At 37.0% G+C, this 14,005-nt stretch overlaps 1 protein-coding gene across 1 annotated transcript in view; it reads left to right on the top strand.

The window, feature by feature from the left end:
- The window catches only part of LOC143680458 (craniofacial development protein 1-like), a 31,616-nt gene that overhangs the window by 3,168 nt on the left and 14,443 nt on the right, over positions 1-14,005 (top strand). The window contains 2 exon segments of the mRNA XM_077156879.1: positions 3,512-3,676; positions 8,317-8,443. Of these exon segments, the coding sequence (XP_077012994.1) occupies positions 3,512-3,676; positions 8,317-8,443 (292 nt within the window).

Here is a 14,005-nt window from a genome sequence, read left to right as displayed (position 1 = left end):
TAATGTGTAATTCTGCTTAAGCACATTAACTTGTTTGAGAAAAGCAACTGTTAAATGCAGTCAGGTTTTTATTATATTTTTCAAATTAATAATCATTTTCTTGATTTAGCTATTGGGTCAGATTGTATATAAGCACAACTTATATTTGGTTTTGAAGAATGATATTATTGAACTGCAGTTGTTTGTAGCAAGTATAGATTAGAATTTATGCTGCCAAATGAATTTCAGGATGCATAGGTTGTATTGAACAGATTGGATTAGTTAGATTTTTTTTAAAATCATCTATGGGGAAATAATCTTGTTAAGAGATCCTGACTTAGATAAAATTGGAATTGTTTTTCTAAAATGCTTCAGGCTTGTTAGAGAAATAGATAAATTTCTTTTGTAAAAATATATTTTAAATTAATTCATGTTTGATCTTTAAAGTATTTGTTTATTTAAAATTGGAGATAGCTCTTTTCTGACATTCAAAATCCTCAGTAATTCATTACAGTGAATAATATAGTTCAGACTATATTAATTATGAATGAATGATGCTTTTAATTTTGTTATAAAGTGGTAGCTGTATTATTTTACGTCTGGAATATGTGGGCTGTGAAGTCATTCCCGTAGATGACAAGGACTGTGTTTCTTCTTCGTCTTTGTGTCTTTTATTGTACCACATATATAAATGTGTGTTGTATGTGAATGAATGGAAATTACAGAATGCCACACTCATACTAGAGAAGTAGTGTTTATTATTTTCACATTTTTCCCTTTCAGGTAACCGTGCATAATCCAGAAAATCACACCTTATAAGTTAATAATTCTTAATATTATCAAATGTCCAGTCAGTATTTAAATTTCCAATAGTCTCGGTAGTCTCCAGTAGACTTTTTTTATTCTGTCGGTTTCTCCTCTGTCTTTTTTTTCCTCCTGTATCTGTAAATTTTATATCACATTTGGTACCTTTAACATGTATATTCCAGTTTTTCGTTACAATGTTTTACCCTTCCTTCACAAAGAATGTTCTTCTTGTAAATTAAATCCGTATTTTTTTTTAAATGTCTTGTATGTTTGCCATAACCCAGAGTACTTTGTAAAAGGAGATATTTGATGGGACAGGTTTGGGCTCTTTTAATTATAATTGGGGAATTTGGTCCAGTTGGCTTGGAAGTGGCAGTAGAGGTCAGAATTGGATGCTTGTGAATAAGTACTCATCTGTCTTTCTGAGTGTTTTAATAGAACCCTGATAAATACACGAGTAGCATATTGAAAGATTAAATCCTCCCCCCAACTGGAAAACACATAATTCAGCTGAGTATTGCTTAAGGCAGTTGAGTTACGCAGTGAGGACATGATGATTCTGAGATCCTTAAACATCAAAAGAAAGGATTTTTTAGGTTAGTCATAAACAATGCCTTCCCGATCAGAGGATTGTGAAACACTAAGGAACCTTGTAGACTTTCCTCAGTATGTTTTAAGGACTAGCACAGAGTGGATTAAACATGTTGCAGTTTTCTTTAAGAATTTTGTATGACAAATAATACTTGAAGGATCAGCTGACAGAGTCCACTTCCTTGATTTGTTGTAAGTAAGAGATGTTTTAAAAATATATTGATGGGCGAACCACAGTATCTGAGCAGGCAGAGTCCTCGCCTGCCATGCTGGAGACCCAGACTCATTTCCCGGTGCTTGCCCATGCCAAAAAAAAAAAAAAGAAAGAAAAATACATTGATGGACTTGGCAATTTGAAGAGTCTTCAGAGATATTAGAAGATATTAGACCCATTTAAATTCCTTGCTATTTTGGGTAGAATTTTGAGAATTATTGGATACAGTTGATAGATACTTTGTTTGGCTGCCAGGAGATATGTAAATGAAAATACCTCAAATTAAAGTATATAATTTGCTCTGATGCATATGAAGTATTTGATTCCTGTCTATCCAAAGTTATTATGCACTATTAATCTAAACATTGTTATCTGTCTGTTAAGAGCTTACATTCTAAATGAAAATTCTGTAAATAAGATGCAGAGGTGTCCAGTGCTAGCTTTTAAAAAGGTTTTGCTCTGTTTGGGGAGGGGTGTGCTAGGTCTGTTGTATTGGAATGAGTGATAATATGGGGGTAGCTCATGGGAAATAATAGAGCTGGCTAGTGGTAGATGCCGGATGTAAAAGAAACTTCTACCATTTAGAACTAGAGAAATTGTTTAAATTATCTTCCAAAATAAAAGAAACTTAGCATGTATTGTGGTATCAGACATACTCGGTACATGATTGAATAATTAATAGTTTATAATTTCTAGAGTAGGAAAAATAAATGAATCTGACTGTATTTTTGACAGCTTTTGAACCATTAGGTTCTAGGTAAATAGAAATTATTATTCCTTTAGCCTAATGGTCTGCATTTTATTTTCTCTTAAGAGCATTATAACATTGTGAAGAATTCATTCAGCAGTATAACCGTGCTGAAAGCAGCATATGCTTACCTGACAGTAAGCCTCTGCCTCATCAGAATGTAACTAATCATGTAGGCAAAGCAGTGGAAGTCTGCATGAGGGTGCTTCTCAATTTGACTAATAACAATGGTAGGTCGTATTTTCTATATATTTTCTGTTAATTATTACATAAAAAGCAAGTTATTCTTCTTTGTTTCTTCTCTTTTCAATATAATGATTTTTTTATTGCCATAATGTAATTCACTTACTTATGTGTAATTTAACTGCTTTTAGGTATTGATGGCTTTATAAATGGCCTAGAAACTTGGCTCAGGAAATACTACAAAGCCAACAATTTGTATCAGTAAAGGAATAGCTGCTATACACTTCTATCTTTTAATGCCATTTTAATAAATACTAGTTGTTAGTATCGTAGGGAGGAAACAGTGTAAACACTGCTTCTTCCGATCTTGCTCTTCAGAATGGGGCAGCACCAAAACAGGAGAACAGGATGATTTGATTGGGACAGCGATGAACTGTGTGCTTCAGGTTCCAAAGTACCTACCTCAGGAGCAGAGATTTGATATTCAAGTGCTGGCGAGTCAAAGCCTTATTTCACACATGAGTATTTTATCTAATAGGATGATGAAAACTTCATCATAGTTTTGGGTTTAAGGACCAATGATTTCATATACTGTAGGTTGTTGTAATGAATTCCTCATGAGCATATCTCTGTTGTATAAAAGAGAACAGTGAAGCACTCTGTGTAAAAGTGCAAGGATGAGAACTAAAGGTGGTTATGAAAAACTAGAGTTTGAGAAATGGATGGTGGTAACGGTAGTACAATATTGTGAATGTAATTAATACCACTGAATTGTCCACATGAAAGTGGTTAAAATGGGAAATTTTGTGTTTTGTATCTTGTTACGAACATTAAAAAATGGGAAGGCCATTTTTTATTTATACATTTTTATACAAATATTGTATATTGTTTTTTTTAACCGTTAAGTTTCTGTCAATAAAAATTTAGGTTTATTACATTCATTTGTTTTAATTCTCTTCTGTGAAATAAGCATCTTTTCATTTTTGTAGGGATTGGGTCTACTGATAAATCTAGTGGAGTACAGTGCTCGCAATCGGCACTGCCTGGTCAACATGGAAACTTCGTGTTCTTTTGATTCTTCCTTCTGTAGTGGAGAAGGTGATGATAGTTTAAGGATAGCTGGACAGGTTCATGCTGTTCAGGCTTTAGTGCAGGTAAGCAGCATCTTAAAAATAACACCTGCGGTTTGTCAGATTTGTCCCATTCCTTTATCAGTTGGACCTTTCTCCTGCAACTCTCCTCCCCCTCCACACACACACCTTTCTCTTTGTAGACCAGTGAGAGAGGTACACTGATTTAGAATTGACTCTTTACTCTGCTGGCTGTTTGCAAACTGCTGAGATCCGTCCTTACACATATAGCCTACTTGCCCTGGTTGTTCAGTCAACTGACGATGTATCATTGTTGCAAAAAACAGAGAGAAGACATTTTTGTTTTGTGACTCAAAAGTACATTATTGATAACAAACTTGGACCAGCCTTAGCCCCACTCTCACCCCACTCTTCCACCTCAAATCCTCCAGGATTTATTTACTGGTCTACTCTGTATCCAGGACATTGTTAGACCCTGTGGACCATAGAGGAATTGGAAGCCTTTTGTTACCTTCTGGTCTGAACAGTGGCAAAATGACTGAGTATAAAAGATCCTGGAAAAAGACAAGTTCTCTGACTCATTTAAAGTCATTTTCCAGTTTATTCTTCTTCATTGTATATAATTGATAGTTAATTATAGGTAGGAAAATTATAGGTAGGAAGTGTTCCCCGGATTTTTTCCCTAGAATTCACAATACTCAGTCTTGAAAAACTTTAGTGGTAGATGTAGGTACTAAACACAAGTTTAGTTTTTAGTTCTTTAAAATATAAAATTATACATGGAGGCGGTGCAGTGGTGGCTCAGTGGCAAGAATTCTTGCCTCCTGAGCTGGAGACCCGGGTTCGATTCTTGGAGCCTGCCCATGCCAAAATATATATATATATGTGTGTTTGTGTGTGTGTGTGTGAAGCCAGTGAGAAAATGATATTATTAATAATAGTAATGGGGTGCACAGGTGGTTGAGTGGTAGAATGCTTGTCTTCCATGTGGGGGACCCGGGTTTGACTCCTGGACCATACATTTCCCCCCCCCCAATCGTAATGGTAAACAGTAATATTAGTTAGTAATAATAATAATTGGAAATAGTAGAAATTTTTGGTCTTTAGCTGTCATTTAGGGATACTTTGTTTATGTTTTGTTTACAAACTAAGGATACATTTAACGCCAAAAGGATTTTATAAATGTTTGGCCTCCACCTTTTATTAATATTCTTTTAGGCCCCATTGACACATTTATTTTTCTGCTTAAAAGAGGCATTCCTTTCCTGTGTAATGTTGTTCTTTTTAAACTTTTAATTTTGGAATGATTAGGGACTCGCTGTAAGTTAGAAAAATAACACAGATTCCCATGTACCCTTCATGCAACTTCCCCTAATGGTGATACCTTATATATCTGCAGAACAATGTCAGAAGCAGGAAGTTTGTGTTGTATGTTTCCATTAATGCGACTACAGACCTAATTCAGTTTCACCATTGTTTAACCTGCATTTGTCTATGTGTGTATGTCCGTTTATGCAGCTTTATTCCATATGGACACTCACATACACACCACCACAATTAAAACTGTCACTGGGAAAGCACTCCTTCATGTTATCCTCTCCCCACTCTACCTGCTTTCTGTCTCCTGAAAATCACTCATCTGTTCTTCCTCTCTGTGATGTGTCATTTTGAGAATATTATATAAATGAAATTTGATAGTATGTAACCTTTTGTGATTAACTTTTTTCACTAAGTATGTGCCCTTGAGTCCTATAAAGGCTATTGCACATATCAGTAGAGTTTGTTCGGTTCATTGCTTCATAGTATTCCATTGTATGAATGTACTAGAGTTTGTTCAGCTACTCTGGTCCCTGCTTTTTAATACTGACCCTTTGTTCAAATGGAATCTAAAATGAATAAAATCATAACTGGCCTCAGAAGTTGTTTTTGAAGAAGTAGGTGGTCTGTTTTATCCGCATAGTAAGGGTTAATTTGCAGAAGCCAGCATACTCCCCCATGCACCCCCATTTGTGGGTTGTTTCAGAGAGTCTCAAATTTTCCTACGTGGTCTGCCCTGGTTGTATATGGGAACACCCAGCTTCGTGTTGCAATTCTGCACCGAGTGCACAGTAGAGGTGCCTGTTCTTCAGGGGTTCGTCCGTCAACATGTCTCAGTTTTTTTCACTTGCTATTATTTATCATTTTTAGTTAGCCCAAAGCTCTTGTTTCTATTTTATTTTATTTTATTATTTTATTTTATTTTATTTTTATTTTATTTTATTTTATTGTATTTTATTTTTTACATGGGCAAGCACCAGGAATCAAACCCGGGTCCTTTGGCATGGCAGGCGAGCATCCTTGCCTGCTGAGCCACCATGGCCCGCCCCAAAGCTCTTGTTTTTAGACTATAACTCATACCTTTTGGATAGTGGTTTGGTTGCTCTTGCTTTATAAAATTGGGCTTTATACTCCTCTCAATTATTTTAAGTATTTAAAAAGGGCTCTGGATATCCTTTATACTTAGGATAACACTTTAATCCTAGTCCAGGTATTTTCAAATTAGATAGTTCTAATTCCTAACATGAGTTTTCTTTTAGTAGCCTCCTTAGTTGCCCTCCGTTTCCTGTTTTCTTTTTTAAAGAGAAATTTAAAGAAATCAGTTTATTTTAAAAATCAAAATAATGCCTCCCCATTGTTATAAAGGAAAACATATTTAGAAAGCTTAAAATGCCTGTCCATTTCCTAAAAAGTAATTACTTATAATAGCTTTTTGTGTACGTTTCCTGAAAAATGGCTGTTTATACATATTAACATATGAGCAATAGTTTTACATAAATGGAATCTTCATATACATATTATGACTGATGTATATTGTTTTTTTCCTTTGTCTTATTGAGCTTTTTGTATCAACACATAGGTTTATCTCATTTGGCATATTGGCTTCAATTTTCTCCTGTTTCTCGTTCTGTTTTGTCACAAAAATTGCAGAAAATAATGCCTTAGTACCTAAATCTTGGGCCGTACTTTTCAAAGTTTGTGTAAGGTAATTTCCTGGTTCAGAAATTGTTGTGTCATACTGTGTATGTTTAAAATTGATTTCCCGATTCTCTCTTTATCACCAAACGCCTCCCCCCACCTCTAGTTTTCTGTATTTCCCACAAAGTCTGTATGACTTCTTGTTGTTTTTCCTTACTCTAGCCAACAGTTGTTAACTGTTGTCAGTCTAATATATCCCTAGCTCCCTTTGCTGCTTCCTTAAATGGCAATTTACATGTACTTAGAAACAATAATGAACCAGCCTTTTCATTTTCCCAAAGCCCTCTCAGAGGATACTCATTAATTTTTTTGGCCTTTTTGAATCTGTTAATGCATAAATTTATGTCTTCCCAAAGTAATTCTTTACTCCTTGATCCTTCACTGTGTAATAACTGGTGGCTTTGAGCCCATCACCCATTCTCTGAATTGGTGGTTCTAAACATTTTGGTCTCAGAACTCTTATGCACTCTTAAAAATTATTGGGGGCCCCAGTTTATGGGTGTTAAATCTATCAATATTTACTGAACTATAATGTAAAATTAAGAAAATTTTAAAACGCAAAAATACACAAGCACTCATTCCATTAGCCATCAGAGCAATGATATGTCATGTGGTCTCTGGAAAACTCCATTGTGTACTCATGAGAGAATTAATGCAGTCACATATCCTCTTAGTAGTATTATAAATATAATTTTGACCTCACAGACTCCTTTGAAGATTGGTAATAGCCAGCTCAGTGTTGCACTTCTCCCCAAAGTGCAAAATAGAGATGTGTGTTCTTTAGGGGATTCATCCTAAAACGTGTCTTGCTTTTGGAACAATTTTTATAACTGCTCTAATAAAGCTTAATTTTATCTTCTTAAAGGTATGGTATCTTACACATGCCTATTTAAAGTTTATTTACCCTTCTAAATACTCAGAAAATCTTTTGAGACCTACTTGGTATTTACTGTTCAAGTAGTTGTCTTCAGTAACTTGAAGCTTTTCGCACATCATATCAGTGTATTAGATGCTTCCTGTATGTTCAGCACTGTTCCAGTACAGGGTAAATAAAGTAAGTGGAGGAGGTGAGGAATTTGATGTTTGCCCCTCAGTGTTTCCATTGTTAAATGTGTCAATACAGTTGAGATCTGTTTTGGGGCCTTTTGCTTTTTTACTTTTTTGACAGTTCTTCTTTAAATTTCTTTTAAGGAAGCTCATGTTGCTTTTCCTCTAATGTTGTATAGTTTGTTAAGTGTCCTTCCTTCCAGGTAATTCCTCCAGCCTGCTCAAGTTTTTTTGTTCTTTTTAAGTCAAGTTTGTATTTTTGGCTTTAATATCTTATCAGCATTAACCAAAGTAGAGGAGATTATGAGACTTTCATCATGGAAACAATATTTACATCACTGGTGGATAACACACATAATTAGCATTTTTTTACTTTTGTTTTGGGCTTGGTGGAATGCAGAGCAAGGGCTTTTACTGATACTGACCATTTTTACCAGGCAGCAGGGCTTCTGGGGTTCATGATATTTAAAAGTGAGCAGAACCTTATCTTTGAGTACATGTATAGTTTTATGTTGGTTGGAGATCTCTTTTTAATGATGTTAAAAATCGATTTTCATCAGCTATTTCTTGAGCGAGAGTGAGCAGCCCAGTTGGCAGAAAGTAAAACAGATGAATTAGTCAAAGATGCTCCCACCACTCAGCATGATAAGAGTGGAGAGTGGCAAGAAACAAGTGGAGAAATACAGTGGGTATCAGCTGAGAAGATGGATGGTACAGAAGAGAAACAAAAGGAGGAGGAGGAGGATGAAGAACTTGACCTCAATATAGGTATTATTTTTTTGTACACAAGTGGTGTATACGAATTAAGAATAAAGTTCAGTTTTTATCCTTCAAAACAATGTGATTTGCGTATTGTTGAAATTTCACTATTTTGTGGCCTCTCCAGTTCACAACCTCAATTCATGTGGTGCAGAGACAGTTGTGCTGCTGTAAGGAAAAGTGAGGCTGGCCAAGCCACTTGCTCTTTCTGGGCCCTCCTTCTTTTACTCATCTGTAAGAGAAATGGTTGAGCAGCATGACCCGTAAAGACTATTCCAGTTTTGAAATTTTTAGATTCTTTTATCAGCCACACTCTCAAAAGCCTAGATGTATTGTTGGAAGTTACTGTAATAATTTTCAAATGGTGAATAGTAGGTGACAAACACAGGAATGTACTGGAGGTAATACCTTTACTAACTGAACACTAACTACTATGGTTAGGAACTGTAATACTTGGTTTGGCATTTGTACAAGCTCTGCAAGATAGCCATTTGTAAATTCATTTCACTAAAGGCCAGATATTAAATATGTAATCCTCAGCAATATCTAATTCTGAGAGCCTGTGCTCTTTGTTGTGCCCAACTGTACTCCAATTCTAGTTGTGATATTTTAAGTAATTAAGTAATTTTTGTTCTGTCTTCTCAGTTACTGAGTTTTGATGTCTTGTTTGGCATGATGGTATTTTTGGTTGTCTCTCTCTCTTTTTTTTTTATATAACAGCTTTATTGAGAAATAATTTACATACTGTAATGTCATGGTTAGGGGCATGTGTCAACTTGGCCAAGTTGTGGGAGCTGTTTATCTGATTGGGCAAGTACTGGCCTCTCTGTTGCAATGAGGACATTTCATAGGATTAGGTCATGATCATGTCAGCTGCATCCACAACTGATTCCATTTGTGGAATGGAATCCTGTCCTTGATTAACTTATTTTATTTGTCCAGTTATATCCACTGCATTCCTAAATAGCTTTTGAGTGGTAATATACCTTTTATGTCAAAATAGTTTTATTTCACTGTGGGAGAAAAATGGCAGGAAAATGATTTAACATTTCCAGTAACTTCTTTAAATTACTTTTCTTTCTTTACATTCTAGATAGGTTTATTGTCCTCCTACTGTAGGTTTTATTGAATAAGATTTGGAAGGAAATGAATTAATTCTCATGGGATGAAAGTGAATGGTCAATCTTTGTTTTTATTGGAATTGATAGGACTTTTCAGACTTAGGCTGTTTCACATAGACAACTGCTGGTGTGAAAAATAAGTTGGTTAGAGAATCTGTTATCTTATGGGGAAGGTAGAATTTACATACACAAGATTAAACAAACTAAGATAGCATATAATGTTTAAAAGTTTCAAATATTTGTTGTACTTGTTAAGGTGCATTCCAAGGTAAAAGAACATTGGGGCTAATAAAAAAGCTCTTGATTGATGGATGAATCAATTCAGATACTGTTGGTTGGAATAAAACATGAACTTTACTTAAATTAAACAAAGTGAGAAGTCTAGTTTGGTTTAATTCAGTGCCTTAATGATGTTATCACAGACTCAGATAATTTCTTTTCTTTAATCTCTACTACCTTATGCTGGTGTCTTGTGCTTTGCTAACTATTCTCATGGTCCAAAGCTGTAGCTAAGTTAAGAAGTATCCAGTAGAAGAACGTATTTCTTCCTGTGTGTCCTTTTAAGAGGAAGGGAAGCACTTAGAGCCCTCATCCCACCCCAGGCATGTCTACTTCCCCTCATATTGGCCAGCAGTGGGTCACATGCTTTTGTTTGAAGTAATCACTGGTTCATAGTGAGTGGTTTAAGATTATGATTTCCCCACAATAAATGAGGGTATGCAGACAGGCTGAGTCAGCACAGAAATGGAAAGTGATGGCTATTGGGACAGTTTGTTTCCATTGGAAAAGTATATTAAATAATGGGGGGGGTTAGCTTTAGTTGGGACAAAGGTCCATTTCTTCTTTGAAGCTAGAGGATTGGAAGGAAAGTGTGTGATGATAACATGAAGGGCTTAACTAGAGGAAGAAGGTATTCATGCTAGTGCCTTTTGAGCAGGCCCACCCATTCTCCTACATGGCCTCAGTTTTTGCCGTTGAGTTTTTTATTGCCTTTTTTTTTTCCATTTTCTGTATCCATTCAAGTCCTGTGACGTTTCCTAAATTTTTCTTGTCTCTTTCATATTTACGTTGTAGTTAGTCTCTGATCTGTGTGCATACCAGCCCTTTCCTGGCCCCACTGCTTTCTGTATCAAGAGCAAAATTCTTATCATGGCTCTGGAGATCCTATAGGGTCTCTGTCTCCCTTTCTCATCACCTCTTCAGCTTATCCTGTTTTCCTTATGATTGACTATGGCAAACTTATAAGGGCAGGTGAGAAACATATCAAGTGAAAGGAAAGTTGAAGAGGCCCTCAAATAAGCAACAGTGGGTGTCATAGAGATTTTTTAATATTCTGTTTTACACGCACCCTTGTTGCAATCATTATTCAGTCATGTTCTTTTCTTATAGCATGGTTCCTGAAATTAACGTGTTATTACGTCTTCTCTCTAAAAGTTAATAAGATCTTAAGTTGAGGGTGGTGGTGTGAATTCATAGAGCCACAGATGTCTTTTTGCCTGAGGTCATTGGAATTAACCTTAAAAACTAGTCTGTGTCATCAGATGTAAGGGCAGTGAGTTTGCCCAGTGGCAAGCAGAGGCTTGTAGATAGTAAATGCTACCTTATGGTTAAAGGTTTCCCATTGACCATCATTAGTTCTTACTACCATTCTGACCCCTCACTAGTCTTCCTACCTTCCTGTTCCTTTGACTCTCTCCTTTCCTGGAATTTTGAATGCTGCCACCAGAGTTAACTTCCTTAAAAGCAGTTCTCATCACGTCACTTTCCTCTTCCTGTCCATTTGGATTGATGGTTTTGGAATGATGGCTGTTTTTCTTTCCTGCTCGCTACAAGACCCCAAACGGAAGTCTGCTTCTCCAGTTTCCAGATTGTCCATACCCTTCAGATGCTTTCTAAATTTTCCTAACATGCCCTGCTCTTCCACACTTTTATTTTTGTCCCTTCTGCCCTCTGTTTAAAATGAGTGCTATGGCTTTTAGAGCCACAACAGAGCCATAATAATCCCTATTCAATACTGTATGTTTGAAACTGTAATCAGATCATCTCCCTGGAGATTTCATTTAATCAAGAGTGGTTGTTAAACTGGATTAGGTGATGACATGTCTCCACCCATTTGGGTGGGACTTGATAAGTTTCTAAAGTCCTATAAAAGGAAACATTTTGAAGAATGAAGGAGATTCAGAGAAAGCAGAGCAGAATGACATAGCCACGAGAAGCAGAGTCCACCAACCAGCGACCTTTGGAGATGAAGAAAGAAAGAAATGCTTCCCAGGGAGCTTCATGAAACAGGAAGCCAGGAGAAGAACCTGGCAGAGGATGCCGTGTTCTCCACGTGGCCTTCCAGATGAGAGAGGAGCCCTGACTGTGTGTTCACCATGTGCCTTTCCAGATGAGAGAGAAACTCTGACCATGTTCACCATGTGCCTTCTCACTTGAGAGGGAAACCCTGAACTTCATCGGCCTTCTTGAACCAAGGTATTTTTCCCTGGATGCCTTAGATTGGACATTTCTATAAATTTGTTTCTGTTGGGACATTTTCTCAGCCTTGGAACTATATACTAGCAACTGATTAAATTCCCCTTTTTAGGAGCCATTCAGTTTCTGGCATATTGCATTCCAGCAGCTAGCAAACTAGAACAGAAGGTGACAAGTCCAAAACCAAAATAATCTGAATACAAGTTTAGGATTCCCAGGTCCAGTAGATTTAAGGCTTCCAAAACTACTTAAAGAAGAAGAAAAATGGTATCAAATTTGACTCTTCCATTTTTAGAAAGACCCATTTGCATAACTCTATGTAATCAAATGATATTTGCCTGTTAGTTGGGAAAGAAAGTTGGAATGGATGGCAATTACATCATATGGACTGAGCAGTTATCAAAATTAATGATTCCTATGGAACTGTAAGAGATGCGGCCCCTCTGGGGTCAAAAATAACTGAGACTATATGGACAGGCAAGCTAAATCAGAGTTTATTACATAGAGGATGATTTGTGCCAAAATTTTGGGATGATAAATACATTATTCAGAGAAATTTATGGGAAAGTTTCCTAGGACTGGAACCAATTTTTATAGTGAATTCTAATAACTGTAACTTCTCTTTAAATAGCAGCCATAAACACTATATACATGTTGCTTCCTATGAAACAGGGCTCGAAAGATATTAAGGAATGATGAGAAAGAAAGAAAGGAAGAAAGGGAAGGGAAGAAAGAAAAACTCATTATTACAGCTGTCATTGGAATTGTCAGAATTATCACAATGACTGTGGTCACTGGAACTGCATTGTTAGGTTTGGGGCTGTTTATACTTTTTCTCTTCCTCCTCAGGTGTGTTAAACAAATAATCAAAGTCAGAGAGCTTGACTGGTAGCCAAAGACTTATGGGTAAGCCCCTTCCTTCAGAGCTTAAGGGCAGCCTAAGATAAGCACAGTCATGAAGCAAAGCCGCCCTAACAGTGTGATTCTTGCAAAAACTCTTGGCTCCCTCCCGAATCAAAGTCAGAGAGCTTGACTGGTAGCCAATGACGGGTAAGACCCTTCAGAGCCTAAGGGCAACCTAAGACAGGCACGGTCACCTTTGCTTATAACCACCCTAACAATGTGATTCTTGTGAAAACTCTTGGCTCCCTCCTGAATCAAAGTCAGAGAGCTTGACTGGCAGCCAATGACGGGTAAGACCCTTCAGAGCCTAAGGGCAACCTAAGACAGGCGCGGTCACCTCTGCTTATATCAAAGTCAGAGAGCTTGACTGGCAGCCAATGACGGGTAAGACCCTTCAGAGCCTAAGGGCAACCTAAGACAGGCGCGGTCACCTCAACTTATAAAATAAAAAGGGGCGAAGGGTTAAAACAAGACCTGCAGAATTTGTTGGGAGCAGCTGGCCTCAGGATGGCGGTAGTAAACTGTGGAGATTGTTATGTAGAGCAGTCTGGGAGGAAGGGAATGTTTACCCCAAATGGTTATTATAAGTATGAAGGAAGAGAGCACTGAAAGATAAGCTCTCTGGTCCCTCAAGAAATGCATGCATGCCTTTTGTCACCCTGCAGTATATAAGCAGAATTTGGATAAGAATAAAGTTGTCTGTTGTTTGTTAAAGTTAAGCTTCAGACCCCCTGAACCCCATCTGTCTCTTTCTTTCTTTCTTTCTCGTCACTCCTTAATATCCTTCGCACTCCGTTTCATAGGAAGCAACAGAATGGCTTTTAAAGAGGAGAATTTATTAAGTTGCTGTTTATAGTTCTAAAGCTGTGAAAATGTCTCAGTTAGAGCAGGTTATAAAAAAGCCCAAATTAAGGCACCAACAAGCAGTTACCCTCACACAAGAAAGACCAGCCTCAATGGAAAGGCACCTGGCAAACATGGTGACCTCTGTTGGCTTTTTCTCCAGGCTTCCATCTCATGAAGCTCCCCCAGGGGTGTTTTCCTTCTCCATCTGCAAAGGTCTCCAGCTGAG

The sequence above is a fragment of the Tamandua tetradactyla genome, chromosome 4 (genome assembly GCF_023851605.1).
Source record: "Tamandua tetradactyla isolate mTamTet1 chromosome 4, mTamTet1.pri, whole genome shotgun sequence".
Taxonomy (NCBI): domain Eukaryota; kingdom Metazoa; phylum Chordata; class Mammalia; order Pilosa; family Myrmecophagidae; genus Tamandua; species Tamandua tetradactyla.
The sequence above is the reverse complement of the archived record's forward strand: the minus strand, read 5'-3'. Positions and strand labels throughout refer to the sequence as shown.